Consider the following 24,538-nt stretch of genomic DNA (forward strand, 5'->3'; position numbering starts at 1 on the left):
TCCCCCATCCACTCAGGCACTGTTGGAAGAAACCACAGATGCAGCCATGCTAGAAGAAAACCACAGGTTTGTTTATTAGAGTCTTGCTCCCATCCTAGCAGCCCTTTTCCCATTGAGGCTGAGAAGGCTGCCATCCTAGACCACAACCAGAAACAGGGAGGACCAAGAGGTAGGGACCCAGCAAGGAACAGCAGCCTTCCAGCCACCGTGGCTGAGGCTGGACTCACCCAAAGAAGGTCCCTGGGCACCCCACCACACTCAGCCATGCACCTACACCTCAAAAAGCAGCTATTGGTGGGCTGCATATCCAAGGGGTAGAGCAGTTGTCCCTTCTGTGGGCAGACCTTGTCTTTGCTCAGAGTATACTTGGTGTCCCTGCTGGCCTGCAGGCAGCGCCGTCGTGTCAGGGTGCTGCCAGTCCCCAGACCACATCCAGCAAGAGCAAGGGGCCGTGTCATCCATCCACCTAGACCCACGCATGGCTGGCTGGGGTGCTTCCTTTCAGACTGTGGATTCCTTGGCGGCCGCCCAAGCTCGCTGGCAGCCATAGAGCCATTTGATGACACGGGCATTGCGCTCCACCACCGAAATGGCGGAGCAGAGCCTTGTGTCCGGCTCCTCCTCACCTGGCCCCACGTCCTCCCCGCTGCACCCCGAGGCCTGGCTGGGCTCCCACTCACAGGAGCTGTGGAGCCGTGCTGAGGCAGCATCCCATCCCGCTGGCACAAACCGCTCCTTCCCCAGCCCTTCCACCATGGCCCGGTCCAGCCCACAGTAATTGAAGAACCGCTCCTTCTCCGAAAGCGGCAAGGACAGACGCAGGCCAAGTGCCGGTTTGCTGGGGCTGGGGGAGGCGGGAGGCTGGGCCAGGCTGGGGGTTTGTGGGGGCTGCGGCACGGGGCTGTCAGGCACTGGGACGATGCTGCTGCTGCTGCTGCCGGCTCCCGGCGTCTGCACATCTTCTGCTTGCTCCATGGACACCCACAGCATGGGGCTCTCGGGGGCTTTATCCGACCCTTGGGCCGGGGGAGAGCTGGGGGCTTTGTCCCTGAGCGGCCCCTGGAAGAGGCGTCGCACCAGCCCGTAGCTCTTGGTGTTCTCCTTGTTGATCGCTGGGCAGTCCCGCTTCTGCCGGTAAATGACGAGCGAGTCGGGTCTCAGCAGACGCCTGCCGCCGCCTCCCCTCCGCGGCACAGGGGACGAAGGACCGGGCACCTTGCGGCTGCCTTCACAGCTCAGATCGGAGCCGTGGCAGAACTCGTGGCGCTGCTGCAGGGCGAGCAATCGCCGGCCGCGGGGCGAGCAGCAGGGCGAGCAGCCTCGCAGTGCCGGCTCCTGTCGGCTGTTGATGACCTGCTGCGATTTGACGTATTTCACTTTGTCTGCTTCCAGCCGCTCCACGGCGCTGGGTGTGCGGCCACCGCTGCCCCCCCCCAGCTGCTCCCGCAGATACTCGGGACCCCGGTTCAGCAAACGCAGCGGGGAGACGCCGCGGCCAGAAGTGCAGACGGCTCGGGGGGTGCTGCCGAGTGGGACCATCGCCTGCCAGCCAACCCTGCGTGGGATGGGGAACCCAAAGCTGCGCTCAGCTTCTGCGCTCAGCCGCTGTCCTGGGAGGAGAGAGGAGCGGTGGGGTTAGCGCTGGGGATGGGGTTGGAACCAGAGATGAGTTTGGAACCACGGGTGAGGTTGGCACCAGGGATGTGGCACCACCAGCAGAAGGACCAGGAGCAGCATAGAGCCGTGCAGGAGGACAGGAGTGGCCCCTGCCTGCAAACCGGGGCAGGAACAATCACGGGCAGGAAGAGAGAAGCACCAGGCATCCGCCGGCTTCATCAAGATCCCAAGAGCAGCTTCGTACAGGAAATTTACTGGAGCCATTGCTTTATCTTTACGAGCCCAGGGACAGCAGAACAAAGACAGCATGGGGAAGCCAGTGTGCTTCCCCAGCCCTCCCTCCCCATGTGCCAGCAGTGGGGCCCTTTTGGCTGCTGGGGTTTCCGTGCTGTGCGGGGCATCGTGGCTCCCCATGGTGCTGGTCTGGGCCGGGCTCCCGGCTCTGTTTCCCTTTCAGGAAAAGAAAACAAAGGAGCTCCGGGAAGGTTTATTTTAAGCAGAGGCTGTTTGGTCGGCACCACGACTCTGCTGGAGGCTCATCCTCTCCTGTCCTGTCCTTCTGCAGCAAGGGGTTCCTAAGCCAGGCTCTGGGATAATCAATTTCTCTCCTATCACCACTTACTGGGTGGGTCAAGAAGCAAAAACAGCCCTTTTTCAGCTTTAATCAAGCACCCATGCAGGGACAGTGGTGGACAATGTTGGGACTAAGCAGGCGTACAGCACTGAGGCCATAAATTGAATAGCAGAGGTGGCTGTAAATGCCCCAAGCAGATGGTGCCCCTGAGCAAAAGAGGCCCAAATGGCCCTGAAAAGCCACCTCTGGATTGACGATGGGGACAGGGAGACCACAGCTATCTAGAGAGCAGCAGCCCAGCGGCCTTCTGCCTCTACACACAGCCCAAGGGCTTCGGCAGTGCATCCACCCCCATTTTACAGATGTTAAACTGAGGCACTGAGTTTTTCAGATCCTGTGCTCCTAAGGGGCAAAATCCCACATCTCCATGGGTTTCAGGAGCTCTGCAGTGCTTCCATGGATGCCCACCCAAGTACATGATCCTATCACCCCCTGGGCTGCAGTGTCTCCGTGCCCCCAGCCCAGCCCCAGGACCCGTATGTCCCAGCTGTGTGCCTGTGCTGGGGCTGATTGTGCTCACCTGGGCCTGTGCAGGGTGCTGGTTGGTCTCCTCTGCTCCTGTTTCCTCCAGCAGCCAGCAGCAAACTGAGCCCAGAGCCGCAGGAGCCTCATATAGAGAGGGAGGAAGAGCCACCCCCATTAACCCCTGCCAGCCCAGCCCCATCAGCACATCCTGCTCTGTGCCAGCACCCTGCCAGCACTGAGCCCTCAGTCCCTGCAACCTTTACACCCCAGACTTCCTCTCAGCCACGGGCTCCATCTCCCAGCTCTTCCTATGGGATCACAGCCAAGATCCTGGCTCTGGGACAGGCTTCCCTCCATCCCTTTGACTCTTGAGGCCATAGCAGCATTGTCTGCCTCCCCCCAGAGGAGCCCGCTGTGTCTGACCCCACACACACCAGGGGCATCAGGAACAGGGCAACGATTACCTGGTACTGTAATCCCCTTCCTCAGGGTCCTGCCTAAGCCCACAGGAATGGGGCAAAGCGAGGTCCTTCCAGTACCTTCTGTCAGCGGTGAAAGGGTCAAAGTGAGCTCGGATCCAGGCAGGTTCCTGCCTCCCCTTCCCCGGGAAGGGCTGTAAATTGCAGGAAGCCACAGGGACCAGAGCCAGCCCAGGGGTTATTTTTACCTCTACCCTCTTCCCTTCCCAGAGAGCTGAGTGTCCTTTCCGGCCCCAACCCACCTCCACTCCCTGCACCCCAAAACGTGGGCAGACCTCAGCTCCCTGGAGTTGGCACTGCAGAGCCCAAGAGAGGCCTCAGCTCCCCACATCCCTCCCATGCTGAATGGGAGTGGGGTACAGCCCAGGCCGCAGCCACATGACCGCTACCTGCAGGGAACCAGCAGGCTCTAGTGGGAACAAAGATGTGACATTTGAAAGAGGAATTGTAGGTTCTGTTTCTGAAAGGGAAAAGAGGCAGTGCTGAGCGCTGCCCATCCCGGTGGAAGCTCCATGGCATCCAACATTCCCCTGTGTGCAGGCACTGCAGCCAGGGCTGTACCCCAGTGCTGGGGATACAAGGCTGGAGCTGAGGCCATAGCAACATCCCATGCACCAGGGCCTGTCCAAGCTCCGCGGGCACAGGCGAAACCCCACTGAAAGTGAGGCAGGACCAATCCAAGGAGGAGGACCCCACTGTGCAGCACTCATTCCCCACGCAAGATGCAGCCAAAACAAAGCAAACAATGCTCCAGAGGAAGATGAGGAAAAGGACAGGGGGAAAAGGCTGAGAAACCCATGACAGGGCAGGGATCTGCTGCCCTCCCACACAGAGCACAGACTGCCACCTTGGGGAGGAGCGGACCCTATTGTTAATGCCAGGCAACAGCAATCACTGTTTCTCAAAACACATTTATTTTGTGAGCTGGAACCCAGCCTGCCGTTCCGGTAAGGACAGCCATGAGTAGAGCAGCCTTCAGTTCACCTTTGTGTGGCGGATGTGGATGTTCCTGTGAGGCACTTCCAGCAGGCGCCTGCAACTTCCCCTGCTCTGTGAGAGGGATGGACGGACAGACACACACAGACAGACAGGCTGCACTGGGGGGGCACATATAACTCATTCCGACTGCTGAACTATTAAAATCCCAACAACCCCAACTCCTTTGCAGATACAAAAGGGGATGGTTTGAGGGGCCCATCCTGGCACTGGGATGCTGGGCAGCTCCTGCTTCCTTGGGTGAGGCAGTGAAGCTTTGTCACTTCAGCTTAAGTGGTTTACCCCATCCATCAGGCTGTTTTTCTTACAGCCCCAATGCTGACTGTGGTTACACGAGGGCTTCAGGTTTGGATCTGCACATGGGATGCTTCCAGTCCTCGTGGTGGGAGAGAAGAATTTGAGGAAGTCCTCAAAGGTCAAACAGCCGGGAGAACCGCTCCTCCTCCAAAGTGATTTTTCAGATCACAGCCAGCTCTGATTAAACAGCTTCACTCCCAGCATGACCTCCTCTCTCCTGGCAACAGATAATTGCATGCCCCACCTTGTAAAGGAGATCACATGCCCCCGTGCACGGCTCTGATCCACCCCAGAGGAGCAGCAGGAGCTGCCCCAGGAGGAGGCTGAGGATGTCCGTGGCCAATTGATGCCACAGGGAGGATGGGCTGACTTCCAGAGGAGGAATTTGGTATGGCTAGCATTGCTCACAGCCCGCTCCTGCAAGGGGGAAGAAGTGCTGTTTGTGTAGTCATTAGGACATTGACCTATTGCCCCTGCATGCCCCAAGCAAAGCTGTGGGCTAAGGAGACTCCTGGGGGCAGGGTCTGACCCCCAGAAAAGGCCCCATGTGTCCCAACAGCCCAACACGCACCAGGATATTAGGAAAAGCAGATGGGGTAACAGCTCGATCTGTGGACTATTGCATTAAGTGGTAAATAAGTGGAGCTGAATAATTTTCACTTCTCAGGAGATCAGTCTGCCTGTGGGAGAGTGGTCAGGACTGAACGTGCCCCTCAGTCACCTTTCCAGATGCATTTCTCCTTTGAAAATCACTAACACTGGGGTGACCAGGTGCAGACATGACTGTAAAACTGATAATGTTACCATCTGTTGCTACTTGTCGGCTTACTTTCACAACCCACAAAAGCCCCTTCTGGTCTGAGGCCATGTAAATGCCATGGACAGGAGAGCAGCTGAAGTGAGCTGGCAGGCTCAGGGCAGTACAGCTGCACGCCAAGGGCCCGAGATGCATGGACTTTTACTGGGAAGTGAGCAGGAGTGGAAGGTCTGCTACACTAGCTTAAAAATATCAAGGGCTCAAATGGGCATCAAATGGGCATCAATAAATCTGAAACCAACACCTAATCTAAGGCAGCCATCCACAAGCTTTTGCAAGCAGCAACTGGAGAGCAGTTGGGCACAGAAGAAAGACCCTGAGCTTCACACAGACCTTGGTGCCCTACGGATGAACCTTTGGAACAGCTGGCCTGGATGAATTCTGGAGCCTGTGTCTGGGAAGTAAAAAAGCTTATTGGGAGAAGTGGGAGGAGCTGCTGTGATAGAGGGCCTCCCCAGGGTGTGTCTGTGATGAACCTACCCCCCTGCTACAAGGGACTCTCAAACATTGTTATGTTGCATGGTTTCATTTCAAATCCCAGAGGCTGCAGAGGCCTCAGTGCACTACTTGCAATTCTAACACTGGTTCTTCCTCTGCCCACTTTAAAAAATGCAAAGCAAGTCAGCCATATCCTCCAGCACCCCACCCCAGCATACTTTACCTGGCTAAAATGCCTGAGAGGTGCAAGCTGTGTATGGGAGGCACTGCAGGGAGGCAACCTTCCTCCTCCTCCTCCTCCTCCTCGCCCAGTCTCACAGCAGATGCAGCTCCAACTCACCACCTGCAGCTCCTGTTTGCCACCTGCAAGCTCAGCCTGCAGGTCAGGCACTGCACATTACTGGGCAGCACCATCTGCTCTTCACCAACCACAGCCCTTCTGCAACTGCTTTGTGCTTCAGGCACCCAGATAAACCTGGAAACTCATTTGGGAACAGAGTGACTTAAAGGAGAGTATCACCCAGGCCATGGCTCCTCTTGCAGTGATGCAGTGGGTTGCTGGCTGATCTTTTGGGTCACTCAGCTTCTCCACACTTCACCTGCTCTGCTTATTATAGAGGCAAAGCATCTCAGACTGCCTCAAATACTTTGAGACCCAGTGATCAGAGAGAAGCAGCAGTTTGTTCCAGTACTTCCACCTCCTGCCCCTCTCCATACATAGGGCAGGTGCTCTGGACAGTTTGTGACATTTGATATGAGTCCCTCTTCCCTAACAGTGTGTAAGAATAGCCAGCACTTTGCATAGACTGCTCCTCAGACCCTGACCAAAAAGGAAACGAAACTCAGCGCTGCCCAAGCTGCCCTGCTAACTACACTGCAATCCTCTAACGACCTCTTCTTGGGACACTGCTCTCGGATTTACAGCACAGGCCCCAGTAAGGACTGAAAGCACAGCGATACCATAAAGGATTCACAGGACACAGGTACAGCAAGGCAGAGAGTAAAAGTCATGTTTGTGCTGTCCACAGTCCAAAGTGCACCTGAGCACGTCTGCTCAGTGAGACATTGCACAAGAGAGAGAGGAAAAAAAAGTAATTTTGAAATGCAGGCATCCTTCCAAGGGGCAGAACCTAAACACAAGCACAGAGCAACACCTGCCATCACAACGCAGCTCGAGCAGCAGCTGCGATTGGGTGGCTCTGAAAAAAGCTCTGTTTAAAAGAAAACAAAGTAAAAAATACAAACAAGAGGAGTTCACAACCTCAGCACGGCAGAGCAGGGATCTCACAGCCAAGCCTTGCCTGAGGAAACAGGACAGACAGCCTGCGGGCTCTGTGCTCTGCAGAACCAGGAAGATAAAGCAGAGCTCGAGTTATTGGAGCTGGGATGCAGCCTTACACATCCTACCTGTCATGGGGCATTTCTGCACATTATTTTTCCACGTGCTGGGTACATTTTAACTGTGTAGGTTTTGTTTTCTTCATTTTATGAAGACGAATTCAGCTTTCACCTCTGTTCAAAATCACTGCTCTTACAACTAGTCAGAAAGGCAACTCTCTCCTTTAATTAATCTCTTTAACTGAAAAGAATCACAGTTTCAATCCCTTTCTCTTTTGCAATGACTGCACTGGCATACAGATCGAAGCACACAGCTCTCAGCCAGGTGGGGATCTGCCTATGTGCAGCATCAGGATATGCAGGAAACAACAAACTATGCAAGTGCACTGACACCCAACAAACAGCTCAGTCTTTGCTTTCTGGTGGGACAACAAATAGAGCAACAAGGTCATCTATAGTGTTCCCAGTTTGAGCTATTCCCACTCCCAGCCTGCACAACAATCCCTTGCTTTGCTTAATTAAAACATGCAAGTGACTTTAGACTCTTGTGCCATGTATAAGTAATAGTGTTTCCTCACCTTAATTTCTAAGGTTTCCCAGGGCATGTGAAACCAGCAGGTCACCACCACCTCCCCAGCCTTCAGGGCACCATTTACATCTGGTTCAGCCCCAGGAGCACACCAGCAGCCCAGCAACTCCAAAGAAGCTAGGCTAGATCATACAGCATTCAGACATTGGAGAGAAATGTGCAGGAGGATGCTTAACAGGCTATGCTCAGCCCTCTGCATGGGGGATCCCAATCTGTTAGAGGAGGGGGCAGCAGGGCTCACCCACCAGCAACAATCAGAGGCTTTTGGGTAAAATCTTCCCATTCCAGCACTCAGAGACTCCCTGCAAGGGAAGGCTGGCTGCAGAGGGAGGAGCATCAGAGCCCTGGAAAGCAGCAACATCTGGTTCACAGCCCCAAAAATCCAGTAAGACCAGTAACAGCAGACAGAGCCCGCAGAGATTTCCATACAGTCCAGGATGGTACTTGCTCCGCTTGTAGCAACAGCTCCCAGCCCATACAGGATGTAAGAATACTGCTGTGCCCTTAATCCCATCTTTGAAAATGAAGCAGCACGCCCAGAGGAGCAGTGCTTTGATTCTTAAGAGGCTCAGCAGGAGCAGAGAAATCCACAAGGCCACAGCTCCAAAAGCCAGCTACTTTCAAACCCAGCATGGCCCTGCTGTCACAGCAGTACATTACATACCAGTGAAAGCTCTGCCCTGCCTCTGCCAGCCAACCCAGCACCTTTTACGAGCTAAAATCACTTACAGTGTGTGACCGTGATGAACTGCTACAGCTTACTGCTATTCTAGCAAAGCAAATAAACCATCCTGAAGCTTGGCTGAGAGCGAGATGGCTGTGCCAACTGAAGGGAAAGGAAAGCACTTCTCAGTAGAGTTCAAAAGCTTCATTGAAATTCAGATTTTATTAAAAAAAAAAAAAAAGCATGAACTTAATAAGTTACACAATCTTTCAATTATAAATCCTGCATAAAATATATTTTACAATTTTTAAAGAAAGATTTTGAAAAACCTTTTGAGTGCTGAAGAGCATCTTGACTTTGTGTCGTGCTGGTGAACAATTCTGTAGCTGCTACAAGTTTGATTTATCATAAGGCTTTAAAACAAAGGCCTCACCAACAAACAGAACACTCACCTCAAGAACTACCACTCCTCGTGAACCAAGGACATGCTCAGTGTCACCCACCAGCTAAGCACCATGAGAGGGATTTCAGGTTCCCCCACCCTTTAAAGTGGCAATCAGTGCAAACAAGTGCGGTGGGAGTCAAAAAACCTTTTTTCTGTGCCATTCATTAGCACCCAACTCTGCGTTCAGCTCGGCAGCATGCTCAGTGTTCAACCTTTGAAGTGCTTGAGGAGAATCAGAGAACTTGCAGAGGACTGACTTAAAGGTAAGTGCTATTGTTCTGTAGTTTAATGCTGTAAGATTAATATAGTAGATTCTGTCTTTTGGGTAGGCAGGTGAGAGGAAGAAGCTAATGTATTTCCAAAACCTTTCAAGTTTAATGTGGAAGATGATACATCCTCTTAAAGCTTCACAAAATCCTCATTGGATGACTGGTGCTGGGATGGAAGTACTGTAAAAGTGCTGGTACAGACAGAAAGAGGTCTGTTCTCCTCCTGTCGATAACAAGCTGAGTCCTCACTTGCAACGAGCACAGTTAAAACATGAGAATGAGCAGATTTCCACCTCCAGAGCACGACAGGTGCATCTCTGCTTGTCACCCACTACCCACAGACAGGCTCCAAGTCCTGCCTTACAGCCTGAGCTCCCTGCAGGGACAGCAGCACACTGCTGTCACTCACCTCCATCCCCACCAACTGATGCTCCCAGAGGTGCTCTGCTGCACTCAGCTGATGGATCACCTGAGAGTTCCTTCTGTGACATCTTCTGAAGGTTAAACATCGCTTTGTTTCAAGGCAGCAATGCTTGTCTGAGCATCCCTGTTTAGGTGAGCTGCCTTACACAAAGTGATGCAAAGTGACAAGAATTAAGGGCTAATGATCCCAGGTCTGCTGCCACCAGTGCTGCACCAGGTCAGAGCTACAGCTCAAAACTACTGCTGCAGCCTGTACAGCCACAGACTTCTGACAGAGTTAGAATCCTTTGCTTCTCGAGGAACAAGCAGTTATTCTGCCTGCACTGCTTATGCACACAAGAGAATGTGTGTTCCATGAGACAGTCACCTCTTTTTCTCCTCATCGCTCCCAGATGACAGTCAGCATCAAAAAGGAAGAGCTGTGCTGGAACCATAACTCCGAGTGCTCTTAAATCCAGTGCTTCAATGCTGCTGGATTCCCTCACCAGGCGTTCACATTCTCATGATGGAAGCTCACAGTACTCTCCTATTCTAAGTACTCAGTTCGCTGCTGGACTGTAGGTAGAAGAGCAGTGACCATGTTGTGAAACTGTAGATTAGTGGATTAATAAAGTATTTGATTAGTAGGAGAAAGCAAAATTGAATGATTAATGACCTCACCAACATGCTAGCACCCAGATGCACACACTTGGCATTGGACTCCCTCAGTGCTGAGCTCCTTGAGCTGTGAGTGCAAAGCTTGGCCACCTCAGCACTCTCAGAGCTGCTGACACACTTGTATTGTATTTTTTGCTCACAAAGTCAAGTCTCAGACCCTACCTTTAACATTAGATAAAAATAAATAATAAAGTTATCCCGGACCAGAGAAGGAATGATTCTCATCCATCTTCTTCACCCAGTTTTCTAGCAGAACCCAAACATTCAGATCCACAGCAAATAATTTAGGAAAAGTGTCATTTCCTCATGGAATGCAACACGCTTGCAGGCATACGCTCTCGGTCACTCATATGCATAAATATATACACAATTAACTTTACAAACCTGAAGATTTGCACTACCAGCATGCAAATCTCTTCTTCCAGGAGAGTTCCTAATACTGATATAGGAAACAGGAATGTATTAAATACTCTGAGATCTGGCTGGAAATCAAGTCTCAGCTCTTAGGATGTCCCACTGCCAACGTACACAAATGAACATTGTCACATCTTAAGACTTAACACGTAACATCCTGGAAACAAACACAAAGCATCTCTAACACAACTGCCAACTCACATTCTTATAACGTATGGAACTCAAACAAAATTCCATCAATAGAAACTACACCCTGCAGGTCTGAGATCAGGCTCGTTTCTTTACTGCCATTAAGTTGCACCATCTGCTGGGCAAGGAGCAGCTCTTCCAAGAGACGACCGCTCTGCAGCTCACGTGTCCCAGCTGCTGTCTTTAAAAGCTATGTTGACTAATCGCAGCTCTAGTTCAAAAGCATCAGGACGGTCCTGCGGGTTGGCAGCCAGCATTTCCTTAATCAACTGTTTCATCTGTGCATTCATGGATTTTTTCTTTACAGGGATGAGCAGTTCCATCTTAGGGTTTTCTAGCAGTGCCTCTCCAACAGGCACGATTGCTGACCCCTGCTTGACGTAACTACCCAGGAGTTCTTTCTTTGTCTCTGTGTCTATGAATGTGATCCTTTCTAGCATTGCCCAGATTATGATCCCCAGTGCAAAAATGTCTGCTTTGGCAGTGTAGTGTCCTTCCCAGACTTCGGGGGCCATATAGAAGTCAGTCCCACACGCAGTCGATAGAAAACACTTATTTACGTTGACTGGTTCCTCGGGATTCTGTCCTGAAGCTGAACATACCTTACTCAGCCCAAAGTCAGCTACTTTCAGCGTGGGCTCCAAGTCACTGGCATCCATCCTGCTCTGCGATATCAGAATATTGTCAGGTTTGAGATCACGATGAATAATCTGATTTTTGTGCAGGAAAGCCAGTGCACTGCTGAGCTGAAGCATGAAACTGGTGTTGGTCTTGCGGTTAGGCTTTCGAGACAACAGATACTCATTCATATCTCCTCCATCACAGAAATCCATTACAAACCAAAGGTAATAAGCGCTTCTGGGATCAAAGACTATTTCTCCTTTTAATGAGGTCTCTACAAGCTGCAACAAGGAAAAGAAGTGTCACAACTACCCGATGACCACAAAAATATAAAGATTTGATGGAAAAAAAAAAAAAAGCACAAGTTTTGGATCTTCCTCTCAACAACCCAGAGAGTAAGGAAATGCAACTGGTAAAAAATAAAAGTTTATGTAAAACTTACGATTTAAAAAAAAAAAATCACAATGTATTTGCCAGCCTTGTTGTTTTGGTGTGTGTGAAGCATATCAACCTCACGCTCCTACCCAGAAGCCAGAGCCAGCCCCAGATAACAGCTTTTTGAAGGATATCAAGTAGTCGTTGCACTCCCATCTGTTTCAGCTGGACAGTGTCCCACCCATTTTGCTAAGTCCAAACACAAACACAGCCTCAACCAGGAACCCCTGCACAGCACCACAGGGCTGTATTTGTCCTCTGCTCACGAGGCAACCTCACCACATGTTTTTAGAGCCTGCCCTCCATCCCTACATGTGAATGCATTCTAACAAGCGTTAGCACAGGATCTCTTAGCTCAGGAGAATGCTAATCCATAGCCACATCTCAACAGCTGCTGCAAGCAACACCTTTCTCACCACAACACACTAGCTATTTTCTAGAACATAAGCAGAGAATAACTGCAGCAGCTAGTTCCAATAGCCACTCTGTACAACGTGCAGCATACTCCAGCAATTATGCTTGCTCCCTCTGTTCACACAGCTACAAATCTGTCTTTTCAGCTCCTCTGAGGTGGCTCTTTGCATACTCCAGAACATAAAACTTGCCATTATTTCTGTTAGCAGTAAGCCAGTGCTTACTAAAGCAGATGCAGCCTCTACAGGCCTTCAAAAGTTAATACAGCTATTAATACATAGAGACATATTAAAATACTTTTTACAAAGTTTTTTTTTTCCCCCATCCAAGAGCAAAATTAGTAACAAATTAAAACTACATTTAACTATGAGCACAGTTAGTACTCAAACCAACTTAAGAGCAACTCTGTGTTAGAACTTAAACTGCAAATTCAGGGTTTACAGCCAATAACAGCAAGATGGGAACTGCAGCACAGGAGGGAGTAACCCCAACACGCAGCTCTTCCCTCCATTCAGCCTCACTGGAGCTGTACTGGGGTCTCAGTTCAGAGCATGAGGATGACAGAATTCACCTCCAGGTCTGGGACTGCAGCACAAGGAAGCCACACCAGCTCAGAGCTCGCTACATGAGCCCGGCTCAACTGACAGCAGTTACAGCACCTGCCCTGGAGCACTGCAGGAGACACCAACAGCCCTTCCCAGGCCTCCTCACACCGTACCAGTTCAGTTCAGTACAGTAATATCACCTGGAGTGGGCAGAAGAGAGGGCAAGCCAAGGGAAATGTGGGTTTCTCTCTTTCAGCATATGCTATCATCAAGTGATCTCTGCGCTCAGCTCTGCCCTTTGCTCTTCTCTGCTCTTTGAAGCAGGAAAACAACTTGCAGCACCTGTGTCCCAAACACGGGCAAGGTCTGCACGCTGCACTGCTTGAAAAACCTGGCGCTGCAGTGACCTGGAAGCTCTTCTTCACTCGCAGTCCCACCCTGCAGCCTCCCTCACACCCCTCTTTTTTTCCCCCAAACAGCTCCCTGTGCAGCTGCCTGCAAGTCTGATGCAATATCTTACAGCTCCACCAACAAGATAAGGTACTACTTTTTCCCCCCATATGAGCTGATCAGTATTATTTTACCCTAATCCCTTCCTGGCAACGTGCCAGTAACAATGACTGAGCTATAGCAAGTTGACAAAGGCAAGAAGCCTTTCTCAGGCTCACAGAGCACCCAGCACAACAGGATCAGAACAGCTGTGAAGTGTTGGCAAATGAGTGCTCACTCACAAAAGGTTCAATGTCAGCCATGCAAGAATGACAACAATATAAACTGAAATGATAGAAGCTGATCAGGGATAACACAGCAAATGCTTAGCAGGCCACTGACTTTTTAACATCAGAGAGACAAATGTCTGCCAGGGGGTGATTTATAGCTGGGGCAGACTCCTAGCAAACTCAGGTGAGCTTTCAGGTCCTTCCAGAGCTACGTCTGTCTCAGAAATACTTGCCTTCCAACTTCTAGGCAACTCAATTTTCAACAGCCCCACTTAAGGGATAGCAGTATTTCTCTTCTATTCCTCTACATATCACGCATTTACTTCTCTTTGAAGTTATCTATCCAAAAAAGAAATTAAACCAGCTCACTGAGCTTTCTTAATTGCTTACTACTTCTGGGAGGGTTAAACATTGGCTTAGTATATCAAGACAGCCCCTTCCCCTTCCAAAGGCATCTGATATTATGAAATTCTTCAGAGCTCTGCCTCAAGACATCAGTACTGCTCACTAACCCTGCAGCAGGACTCTACCAAGAGCCTGCACCTTCCTCATGCCTTATCTGTGGTGTTTCCCCAACTTAGCAAAACAAGTCCTGGAGCCTTTTGAATGGCATGGCTTCAAATTAAAAGACGCAGGTGATTGTTCAATAAATATGCTCTTTTAAAGACATAAAATAAAGCAAACGATACCCTCTCCTACCTAAGCATACCTCAAGAAAACCATCTTAACTACCCACCTCCTTCCCTCCCAGCTGCACATCCACATAAGCACTTCCACCCCATTACCTCAGCTTCATGTACCTGTAAATAAAGGGAGGAACTGGAGCCATGTGACATCTTCTGCACCATGCCATCTTTCTGCAAGATGCACTCCTCCAGGTGAATGACGTTGGGATGCTGGCTCTTGATACTGCTAAGTGCCCAGAACTCACGCAGAGCTAGTTCCACGTTCTCTGGAGCATGGCACCGAATCTTTTTCACTGCCACCCGTGCAGAGGTCTTCCTGACGACTGCTTCGTACACCACACCATAACTGCCACGACCAACCTCCCGTATTAGATCGTACTTAGGCTGGCTACTCACCATCTTCAAGATCAAGGGTTCTGGGGAAGGGGGAAAAACCCACAGAACTATAACTTATGAACAAGAACTGAGCTGTGTTTTCCCCCATATGGCCTGGCGTGGCAATGCCAGCTGTACCAACACCCTGTGGTGAGCAGGGCTGTCTCTGAGCATCGCACTGAACGCAATGCTGTGCTGGAATACTTCAGAAGTCACTCCGTAAGCTTGCAGCCATGCTAAGGGCTGGCTAATACCTCATTTGGGTGGGACTATACGATTTCAAACACAGCTCAGCGTTCAAGAAGGCAACAATTCAAACCTAGAATTGCACTGCGCTGAGGCAGGGCTATCCCATACCCTGCTGCTCCTTTCTCTCAGTGTCTTTTGGGAATTCCTATGCGAATAACAGGGCTGTTTCATGCTCTCCATCCACACCCGGGCTATCAGAGAGGTTCTAGCTGAAACCTGCGGTTGAGGAGTAACAGAATGAAACAGAGCTGACTTTTAAGACGCCCGCATAGGTAAAGATTTGCGTTATAATTTCGCAACGATTTCTTTTTTTTTTTTTTCCTTGAGAGACGAGAGAGGAAGTGTCACCGATCTCTTAACACCACTATGACTTCCCAACTAAACCCCTACAGTCACAAAAAAAAAAAAAAAAAGAATCAAAAAGAAAAACTGGCAGCAGCAGCAGCAGAACCCAACAGACTTCCAAGTTACTCGATAGGAAAAAAGCCGGAGCGATGCTCTGTGAGGAAAACAACGCGCACAGCCGGGGGTGAGGAGGAAAGGCGGCCCCGCACAGCGCCCGGCTCCGGCACACAAGGAGGATCGCATCAGAGTAATTAGCGGGGAGCTCGTAAATGATTCCAGCGCGGTAGGAACTATTCGTTCGGAAAAAAAGAAGAAAAAAAAAAAAGAAAAGAAAAAATAAATAGAGAGAAAAGAGAGAAAGAGAAAAGACAGGCATCGTCAGTGCGACGGCACCGCGCGCACTCCGAGCTCCGGCGAACCTCGAGGCCTCGCTCGGCCCGGAGGCGGCACCCGGACCCGTCGCGGCGCTCCCACAGCGGCGCTCCGTTCCCGCCCGCCCCCTCAGCGCCCGGCCGCTCTGTGACGCGCGGCGGAACCGCGCAGCGCCCGCCACGGCCCCGCGTTACCTCAGCACCAACGCCGCGCCGCCGCCGCCCGGCCGCCATCATAGGGACCGACCCCGCGGCCACGCCCCCTTCCGCCACGCCGCCTCCTGATTGGCTGCGGGGTAGGGGAGGGGCGGGGAGAAGCGGGAGTGATGAGCGTGCGCACGCGCATGCGCATAGCGCTCGTGCCGCGGGGCGCGCGCGCGGCTGTTTGCTCTGCGTTTGTTGTTGCGTTTGCTTGCTTGCTTGCTTCCATTTGTTTGCTTCCGTTTGTTTGTTTGCTCCCGTTTGCTTGTTTGCTGCCGTTCGCCTGCTAACAGCCCTGTGTGCGGTGGCCATTGCGGCTTTGCAAGGACTCTCCTCGTTTCCCCGCGTGTGCTGTACGTATTTGTTTAGCTAAATGGCTGCTTCTGTGTTTGTCTGTTTCTTCGTTGCTCGGGGTGCGACAACGCCCAGCAAATCCTCTGCTGCACTTCGGCTGCGTGTCTGCAGCGCAGCTTTGCAACGACAGCCCTTTTATTCGTTTGCTTCTGTGTTTAATTACATAGTCTCTCGCCTATTTATTCATTTAGCCGTTTGTTTACCTATCCCTCTATTTACCCATCTGTTTCTTTATCCATTTCTTCACCCGTCCTGTTGCTCCGTTGTCCGCAATGGCCGCAGGGAGCAGACGGCGCTGTGTGTGTGCAGCGCTGAGCTCAGCGCCACGGCTTGGTTTGGCAGCCGTGCCGGCGCTGCTCGGAGCCAGCTGGGGGCTGAGGAGGGCTGGGAAACCGACTGGGACGTTACAGCCCATCCTCTCGTGGGAATCCCCTTCGAGGAGTCCAGCATTGATGAGTTCAGCGGGCGGGGCGAACACTGGGGGCAGATGTGCATCCGGTGGTCACCCCCCCCCCCCCCTTCATTCTCCCCCGTGTGCTCTCAATGTACAAACTTCCCTGGAAGGGCTCCCAGTGCCAAAACGGGGACAATTTTGCAAGATGTGCTTGGCCAGCCTCGGTGAGATCACTTGGTTGACATGTGAGAGCCTTCCTGGAAGGAGCGTCTGGAACAGCCACAGGCTGCCCCTGCCTGGGGGATGGCAAAGTCACAGAATCACAGAATGGCCAGGGTTGGAAGGGACCCCAAGGATGATGAATCTCCAACCCCCTGCCACAAGCAGGGCCACCAACCTCCACATTTAATACCAGCCCAGGCTGCCCAGGGCCCCGTCCAACCTGGCCTCGAACACCTCCAGGGATGGACGGGGCATCCACAGCCTCTGGGCAGCTGTTCCAGCACCTCACCACTCTCATAGCAAAGAACTTCGCCCTGACATCCAACCTAAATCTGCCCTCCTTCAACTTCAAACCGTTTCCCCTTGTCCTGCTGTTATCTACCCTTTCAAAGAGTTGATTCCCCTCCTGTTTGTAGGCTCCCTTTAGGTACTGAAAGGCTGCAATGAGCTCACTCCGCAGCCTTCTTTTCTCTAGACTGAACAAGCCCAGTTCACTCAGCCTGTCTTCGCAGGGGTGGTGCTACCTAAAATCAGAGCTCCTGCAGCATGCAGTCGTGGGCCTGTGTCCCTGTGCACAAGTGTAATTGTACAGCTGTGTGCCCACGTGTCCGTGTGGTCGTGTACCCCATGTACCCATGCATCTGTGTGCCCACACACCCAAGTACACGTGTAACCTCATACTCATGTACCCCTGTACCTGCATACTCATGTATCTGTGCACCCATGCACCTGTGCACTTCCACACCCCTCTATACAGATACCTGTGCCCCCCTATTCCCGTGTCCCTATGCATCTGTGCCTCTGTGTGCCCATAACTCTGTGCACCCACCACCCACATACCCAGCATCTCACCACCTGTCCCTTTGGACACTTGCAGCACCCCCTGCCCATAGGCTCTGTGGGGAACAGAGCAGCCACCTCACCCCACCCGTCCCGTGACCCACAGCAGAGGTGTTATAATTATCCTCTCCCCTGCAGCTGCCAATATTTACAGGTCTCCCTGTGCACTGGTGCTGTGATTTGGAAGAACACCCTGTTTACTGGTGTGCCAGCTGACAGCCGGGCAATGTGATCGGTGCCGCTCCCAGCAGGGGCAGTTTGAAGGGGCCACGCTCCTGTTTTCCTGTTGATGTTTCTGGGTCAGGTTTTGCAAACAAGCACAGGGCACAGCCAGGCAGGCAGGCTGTGCAGCATGGTGCTGCTGTCCTCGGTGACCTCCTTGCAGGCTGCTATATGGATTTTTGGGGTGCAGAGAAGCGTGAGGAGGGGAGGCTGCATGCACCAAGCACACGTGCTGCATCCCCTGTGTGCTGCGGTTCAGCTCAAAAGCCATCAGCCGCCCTGCAGGTGCTTTGCACCCCACAAGTAGTCGCATTTTGGGGGGTTCAAAGGGCAATGCTCCATGCAAACCCCCAGCCTGGTGCTTTCTCATCCCAACTCCACGCAGCACCGACCCCCCCGGGTCCCCTGGTGTCCCCCAGCAGGGCCATACGGACAGCATGTCCCCAGCTTGTTTACTGCGGCCGCGCGCCTCGATTGTCACCGCCATGTGACAGGTGATGCCTTCAGACAGCCGAGCCAGCTCCACGTGACTGCTGGGCAATGGATAAAAGCTGCGCGAGGGGCTCCGGCAGCAGAACTGGGGTTGCTCTGAGGAGGAGCAGTAGTGCCGTACCGATGGATTTCCAGCCCAGCATCCTGCGCGATGGCAGCCCCATGGAGAGCCTGGAGAAGCAGCTGCTGTGCCCCATCTGCCTGGAGATGTTCAGCAAGCCTGTGGTGATCCTGCCCTGCCAGCACAATCTCTGCCGCAAGTGTGCCAACGACATCTTCCAGGTGAGATGAGGACCCCCCTGGACGTTGCCCTGCTCCGGGATGCTCTGCGGGGGCACCTGGGGACACTTAGATGTCCCTGTCCCCCTCCAGGCTGCCAATCCGTACTGGCAGAGCAGAGGCAGCAGCATCATTTCGGGGGGCCGGTTCCGCTGCCCTACGTGCCGCCACGAGGTCCTGCTGGACCGCCATGGTGTCTACGGGCTGCAGAGGAACCTGCTGGTGGAGAACATCATCGACATCTACAAGCAGGAGTTCTCCAGGTTGGTCCCACGGGGACACAGGGACTGCCACTTTTTTTTGGGTGAGAAACTGGAGGGCTGGCTTGGTGCTCCCCCCCCCACCTGTCCATAACTCAAATCTCCACCTCACAATTGAGATCTCCATTCTCAACTCAAATCTTTACCCTCAACCCAAATCTCTATCTCCCAGCCCAAACCTCCCTCCCAGCCTGTGCCATTCTGGTCTGCAGTTGCTCCCTGGGGACAGGGGGACCCTGGGGGGGTGGCAGAAGAACGAATCCTGCCCCCAACCTGGCACCGTGCAGCTTTGGCTTTAGGTTGAAGATAAGAGGTGTGAGGGACAAATCCAGGCTCTGCCTGTGACAGCAGGGAGTGATAAGGGACAGCAGGGAGTGATAAGGGACAGGGGGACAGCCTGAGGGGTCTGACGGCATTGCTCAGTGGCAGAGGCACAGCAGGAGGGGGAAAGACAGGGGGGTGATATTTTTTAATCGACCCAGACATGTGGGTTCGTCTCCCCATTCTCCTGCCCCACTGTAAATATTGTTCCAGCACCATGGGAACAGGGATGGAAGGCACGTGGCAGGTGGCTGCAGCCCCCGGGGGGGAGCTGGCGAACCCCCCAGTGGTGACTCAATGGCTGTCACCCCCCTGAGCAACCTGGAGCCCCTGCCCGGGTCACGCGTTGGATGATAATAATAAATGCCAGCAGCACTCAGCTAAAATTAGGAGCTTGTGCAGCATCCCTGGAGCGTGGCCCCAACTGCTGCCATGGCTGATGACACACTGCTGCAAACTGGGCTTACTGGCTGGGTGGGGGGACGGCGGCCAGGATCCGGTTATGGGGCAGTATTTCTGCATTGGTGGGGAGGTCACTGCTGTGGGGATGTCATCGTGCTGGGGATGTCATCGTGGCTGGGCTGCTCTCTCCAGCAGGCCGCTCAAGAAGGGGGAGCACCCCATGTGCAAGGAGCACGAGGATGAGAGGATCAACATCTACTGCGTCACCTGCGAGGTCCCCACCTGCTCCATGTGCAAGGTCTTCGGTGCTCACAAGGACTGTGAAGTGGCCCCTCTGCAGAGCATCTTCCAGGGCCAAAAGGTGCCATGGGGGGGGACATGGGGCCACGGTGGGGCACGGCCAGACCTGGGCGAAGTGCTGAGCTAGGGTGGCTGCAAATAGCATCAGGATGCCTCATGGGGTATTAATAGGCAGCGGGCTGACTTTGACCAGGAGACAGCCCTATATTTAGTGTGATGCCCCCCCCCTCAGCCTGTGGGATGGGGGACGGACCGTGATATCCTGGCAATACCCATCCCTGCCCTGCAGGGGTTAAAGCTGCTTCTGTCCATCTGTCCCTGACCAGAGCGAGCTGAACAACTGCATTTCCATGCTAGTGGCGGGGAACGACCGCATCCAGACCATCATCTCCCAGCTGGAGGATTCCTGCCGCAGCACTGAGGTGAGGGACAGGGAAACGTGGCCATCGAAATCAAGTGCTGGGAAAGTCAGCCCCTGAGCAAAGGACATAGGAGCAGGAAGGACACAGCTTTGTCCCCACAGGAGAACAGCGAGGCGGCCAAGCAGGAGCTCTGTGCACGTTTTGATGCGTTTGCAGCGCTGCTGGAGGAGAAGAAGACGGAGCTGCTGGGACGCATCACCCGTGAGCAGGAGGACAAGACAGGCTTTGTGCAGGGCCTCATCCACAAGTACAAGGAACAGCTGGAGAAATCCAGCCGGCTGGTAGAGACGGCCATCCAGGCCATGGAGGAGACCGGCGGGGCCGCCTTCCTCATGGTGAGACCCTCAACCCCTAAAGCCCTTGCTTCCCATAGGGAACCCCTTGTGCCACGTCCTGGTGGCACAGGGACATGCTGACTGCTGCTGCTCTGCCACCCTCACCTTTCCTCTTACTCCCACAGAATGCCAAGCAGCTCATTAAAACGTAAGTGCCCAAACTGGGGGAAGCTGGGGGATCCCCATCCCCTGCCAGATGTGGCCATGTGGCTCTGCTCTACGCTCGGGGCTGTGGGACCACTGCTGTGCTCCCTCCCCTAGGATTGTGGAGGCCTCCAAGGGTGGCAGGCTGGAGAAGATTGAGCAAGGTTATGAGAACATGGACGCCTTCACAGTCAGTCTTGAGCACCTCGCCGATGCCGTCCGCGCCCTGGACTTTGAGCCAGGTAATCCCACCCCAAAAACCCCTTTGGGACCTGGAAATGAGGGTCCTTCAGCAACTGCCCCTCACTGACATCTGTGTGCCCATTTGCAGATGAGGAAGATGAGTTCTATGAGGAGGTAGAAGAAGATACAGGAGACACAGAACCCGAAAGGGTGGTGGAAGGTAGGGCCATCCCTCTCTGTGCCAGCATCACCAGCATCACAACGCAACCCCCACAGAGGGGATGATGGAGGGTTGATGAAGTCCCACTCACTGCCCTCTCCCTCTGCAGCCCCCCAGTAGGACGCAGGATGTCCAGGACAGAACCTGGGGACACGCTGACGGGGCCAGCCATCCAGCTCCAGTACAGGACACTTTTCTATACGGGTGCCAAGAGGACTATTCCGCACATTTTATATGTTCCTTGTTTTGTATATAATTGTAATGGAGTTGTGTATTTTGTACAGAAAACCTGTGCTCTGGCTATTTTTTTCCCCCGCCTCACCTCTCGTTTTCTCACTGCTCCCTGTGATGGGTTTGGGGATGTGGGAGGGTTCCCTGGTGTGGGACCAGTGCCCAATTCTCAGCCTAATTAACACCTCTGGTGGCACTGGCACCCCATGCTGGCCACACTCCCGGGATGTGACAGGTCAGCACCCGGCAAGATTTATCCCAGTGCTTACCCAGCCTCAGGGACATGGGGTGACGGTGCTCAGACTCTGCCAGCCCCAAAAGGGGACAGCATGGAGCTGAGCTCACGTGGGTCCAAAATCACAGCACAGTCGGGTTCTCCTGTGCCAACGTAAACCCAGCTCGGGGTCGAGAGTAAACTGAGGCAGTGCTGAAAGCAGTGCTCAGTGCTGTGCTGTGACTGCAGTCAGAGCTGTGCTGCTCCTGGGGGCAGTGGGGTCACTGCTATGGGGGTATCCAACCACAAACCCCAGGCGAGATCCACCTGCCCAGCTGGATTTAAACTGGGGGAAAAGGGGGTTCCCATGGTGGGAAGGGAGTGCACGGGGGGCTCAATGCAGCTCTATCCTTGAGGGGTGCAGCCACACCCTGCACGCAGCTTATGATGTGCCCCTGGGATGCACGTGGGGATGCCAAGAGCAGCCCCCCCCCCTTACACCGAGAGCCCCCCGGCCGCGGGCTGCGGCACGGCCAGCCTGGGGCGAGGCTCAACAGGCGCTTTGCAGCCGGCCTGGCCCTCCTCCCCCGGCCTGGCTTTGCACACGGGTCCCGGCGCTCCACACGGCCGCGGCCGCAGCTGCCACCAGCGCAGGACCCGCAGCGAGGTCACCAGCAGCGGCTTCCGAGGGATGGCGGCGGGCGGAGGGGAGAAGCAGCAGCTGCTGGGCGAGGGCACGGGCAGGTAAAGGCGTGCACGGGGGAGGCTGCGTTTCCCTTCACGGGGCTCCTGGATGGGGTCCCCGTGGCCAAAGCCATCAGGGAGAGGACCTGGGGAAGGGGACACGTAGGAGCAGGGCTGAATGCAAAGAGCGGGCTGCAGGTTCCCTCCTCCCCTTCCCCACGTCCCCCAGCCGGGTGTCCCGATGTCACCCGTCCTTGCAGGTCCTACCTGGGGATGGCACAGAAGCACGCAGCGGGCTCGGCGCAGGGCCAGGCTCCCAGCCTGGAGCTGAGAGCACGGCACCGCCGGCACTGCCATGCAGGGGGGGCTGGCAGTGACCCCCACCAACAACAGCGGGCGCGCAGGAAGCTCTATGTGGCTGCTGGCATCTGCCTCATCTTCATGGTGGGGGAAGCTGTGGGTGAGTGAGTGCTGGGTGAACACATTGCCCTGCATGGCCCCTCTTGTTCTGATCTGTGCAATGGGGCAGGGTTCCCTGCTTTGCAATGGGTTGACCCAGTCTGTGTTTGGCTCTGGATGGGGATCTCCCATCTGTACCGCAGGCGGGTACCTGGCCCACAGCCTGGCCATCCTGACGGACGCTGCCCACCTCCTGACGGACTTTGCCAGCATCATGATCAGCCTCTTTGCCCTCTGGGTGTCCTCACGTCCCGCCACCAAAACCATGAACTTTGGCTGGCACCGGGCAGGTAACCTCAGGATCCTGTTGCAGCCGTACTGCGTGCCGTCCCCATGGCACAGTGACATCTGAGGGCTGTCTGCAGAGATCCTGGGGGCCCTGCTCTCCGTGCTGTCCATCTGGGTGGTGACGGGTGTCCTGGTGTACCTGGCAGCCCAACGCCTGCTCTTGGGTGACTACGACATCGAGGGCAGTGTCATGCTCATCACCTCTGCCTGCGCCGTGGCTGTCAACATCGTGTATGTATGATGTGCTGTCACCCCCTGGGCAGGAGCTCAGTGGCTGGGGGATGTCACTGCTGCCCTGCCTGCAGGATGGGGGCAGCTCTGCACCAAACGGGGCACGGGCACAGCCATAGAGGGGCTCATGAGCAGCCCCACACCCATGACCAGCCCAATCCCAGCGTCCGTGCGGCCTTCGTCCACGTGGTGGGGGATCTGCTGCAGAGCATCGGCGTCCTCATTGCATCCTACATCATCTTCTTTAAGGTCTGGAGGGGAGGGAGACATGGGGGACGTGGGCTTGTCCAGCCGCGAGGTGAGATGGGGCTGAGTGCCAATGGGGATTTGGCTGCACTTGGGGGGGTTTCACCTGCTCCCACCCCTCCCAGCCCGAGTACAAATACGTGGACCCCATCTGCACCTTCCTCTTCTCCGTGCTGGTGCTGGGGACAACGCTGACCATCCTCCGCGACGTCCTCCTTGTCCTTATGGAGGGTAGGGAGCCCCCGAGGGCTGGTGATGTGTCCCCCCCTCCCATAGATGCCTTGTCTCCATCCCACCCCGCGTCCCTCCAGGCACCCCCAGGGGGATGGACTTTAACGCGGTGCGGGACACGCTGCTGGCGGTGGGCGGCGTGGAGGCGGTGCACAGCCTGCACATCTGGGCGCTGACAGCCTCGCAGCCGCTGCTCTCTGTGCACATCGCCATCAGTGAGTGCTGCGGGATGCGGGGCCGGAGGGGGGGGGGATGGTGGGATGCAAGGGGTTCCCCCGGCCTCCGACACCCCTCTGGGCTCCTTGCAGATGCGGGTGCCGACTCGCAGGAGGTGCTGGAGGAGGCCAGCTCCCGGCTGCAGCGCGCCTTCCGTTTCCACACCACCACCATCCAGATCGAGAGCTACTCCGAGGACATGAGGGACTGCCGTGAGTGTCAGCCTCCCAGCGACTGAGCGACGCTCAGCCCCGCCGTTCCTTCCCGTCCCTCTCCCACCAATTTTTTTTTTTTTTAATACGAGGAAAATAAACGCGAGCAAACAGCAGCGCCGGGTGCCCGCGGGGGACGGCCTCGGGATGGGCGATGTTGAGTCTGGAGGCAGCGGGGTTTTATCGGGGAGTGACGGCAGTGAAAGCAGAGCCAGGGCTGCAGGAGGAGGCGGGGAGGGGGGGGCAGCGCTTGCTTCGCTTTTCACTATTTTAGCTGAGAAAAACGCCTGAAACAACGCTTTTTCCCCTCCAGCTTTGGGGAGCTTTGGGGGCAGAGCGGGGTGCAGGGGTGCAGAAGGAGGATGCAGAAGGAGGAGCCCCCGGTCCTGTTGTCCCGTTTGGGGGAGGGAGGACCGGCTCGCCCTGCTCTCACCCCTTATCGCT

The 24,538-nt window shown here is 54.3% G+C and overlaps 4 protein-coding genes across 13 annotated transcripts; 2 read left to right on the forward strand and 2 right to left on the reverse strand.

Annotated features, from left to right (window-relative positions):
* Positions 1–50: 50 nt before the first annotated feature.
* FAM110D (family with sequence similarity 110 member D) lies at positions 51–15,752 on the reverse strand. Of its 3 annotated transcripts, XM_090124321.1 has the most exons (4): positions 15,687–15,702; positions 3,181–3,258; positions 2,772–2,858; positions 51–1,610 (listed from the first exon to the last, which is right to left on the reverse strand). In XM_090124321.1, exon 4 carries the CDS (start codon positions 1,537–1,539, stop codon positions 502–504), a length of 1,038 nt encoding a protein of 345 aa, XP_089980447.1. In that variant the 5' UTR covers positions 1,540–1,610; positions 2,772–2,858; positions 3,181–3,258; positions 15,687–15,702; the 3' UTR covers positions 51–501. The 3 variants fall into 3 exon arrangements, with proteins under 3 accessions (XP_089980447.1, XP_089980446.1, XP_089980448.1); XM_090124320.1 differs by lacking the exon at positions 15,687–15,702 and adding an exon at positions 5,967–9,016 and having other exon boundaries at positions 2,772–4,905; XM_090124322.1 differs by lacking the exons at positions 2,772–2,858; positions 3,181–3,258 and having other exon boundaries at positions 15,687–15,752.
* PDIK1L (PDLIM1 interacting kinase 1 like) lies at positions 9,135–15,781 on the reverse strand. Of its 7 annotated transcripts, none has more exons than XM_031594932.2 (3): positions 15,687–15,781; positions 14,266–14,567; positions 9,135–11,633 (listed from the first exon to the last, which is right to left on the reverse strand). In XM_031594932.2, the coding sequence occupies exons 2-3, from the start codon at positions 14,548–14,550 to the stop codon at positions 10,893–10,895; spliced, it is 1,026 nt and encodes a 341-aa protein (XP_031450792.1). In that variant the 5' UTR covers positions 14,551–14,567; positions 15,687–15,781; the 3' UTR covers positions 9,135–10,892. The 7 variants fall into 7 exon arrangements, with proteins under 7 accessions (XP_031450792.1, XP_031450789.1, XP_089980450.1 ...); XM_031594929.2 differs by having other exon boundaries at positions 14,266–15,410; positions 15,687–15,762; XM_090124324.1 differs by having other exon boundaries at positions 14,266–14,991; positions 15,687–15,703.
* A 2,498-nt stretch (positions 15,782–18,279) lies between these two features.
* TRIM63 (tripartite motif containing 63) lies at positions 18,280–21,370 on the forward strand. Of its 2 annotated transcripts, none has more exons than XM_090124319.1 (9): positions 18,280–18,498; positions 18,589–18,758; positions 19,674–19,839; positions 20,105–20,200; positions 20,302–20,535; positions 20,661–20,683; positions 20,797–20,921; positions 21,011–21,082; positions 21,192–21,370. In XM_090124319.1, exons 1-9 carry the CDS (start codon positions 18,340–18,342, stop codon positions 21,200–21,202), a joined length of 1,056 nt encoding a protein of 351 aa, XP_089980445.1. In that variant the 5' UTR covers positions 18,280–18,339; the 3' UTR covers positions 21,203–21,370. The 2 variants fall into 2 exon arrangements, with proteins under 2 accessions (XP_089980445.1, XP_031450534.2); XM_031594674.2 differs by having other exon boundaries at positions 18,281–18,498; positions 19,671–19,839.
* Positions 21,371–22,145: 775 nt separating this feature from the next.
* Positions 22,146–24,458, forward strand: SLC30A2 (solute carrier family 30 member 2). The gene is made up of 8 exons (XM_031594925.2): positions 22,146–22,271; positions 22,472–22,671; positions 22,814–22,960; positions 23,036–23,189; positions 23,264–23,438; positions 23,561–23,666; positions 23,747–23,881; positions 23,975–24,458. The coding sequence occupies exons 1-8, from the start codon at positions 22,219–22,221 to the stop codon at positions 24,118–24,120; spliced, it is 1,116 nt and encodes a 371-aa protein (XP_031450785.2). The 5' UTR covers positions 22,146–22,218; the 3' UTR covers positions 24,121–24,458.
* The last annotated feature ends 80 nt before the right edge of the window (positions 24,459–24,538 follow it).

This window comes from Phasianus colchicus, chromosome 24 (assembly GCF_987193195.1).
Source record: "Phasianus colchicus chromosome 24, bPhaCol1.hap1.1, whole genome shotgun sequence".
NCBI lineage: Eukaryota > Metazoa > Chordata > Aves > Galliformes > Phasianidae > Phasianus > Phasianus colchicus.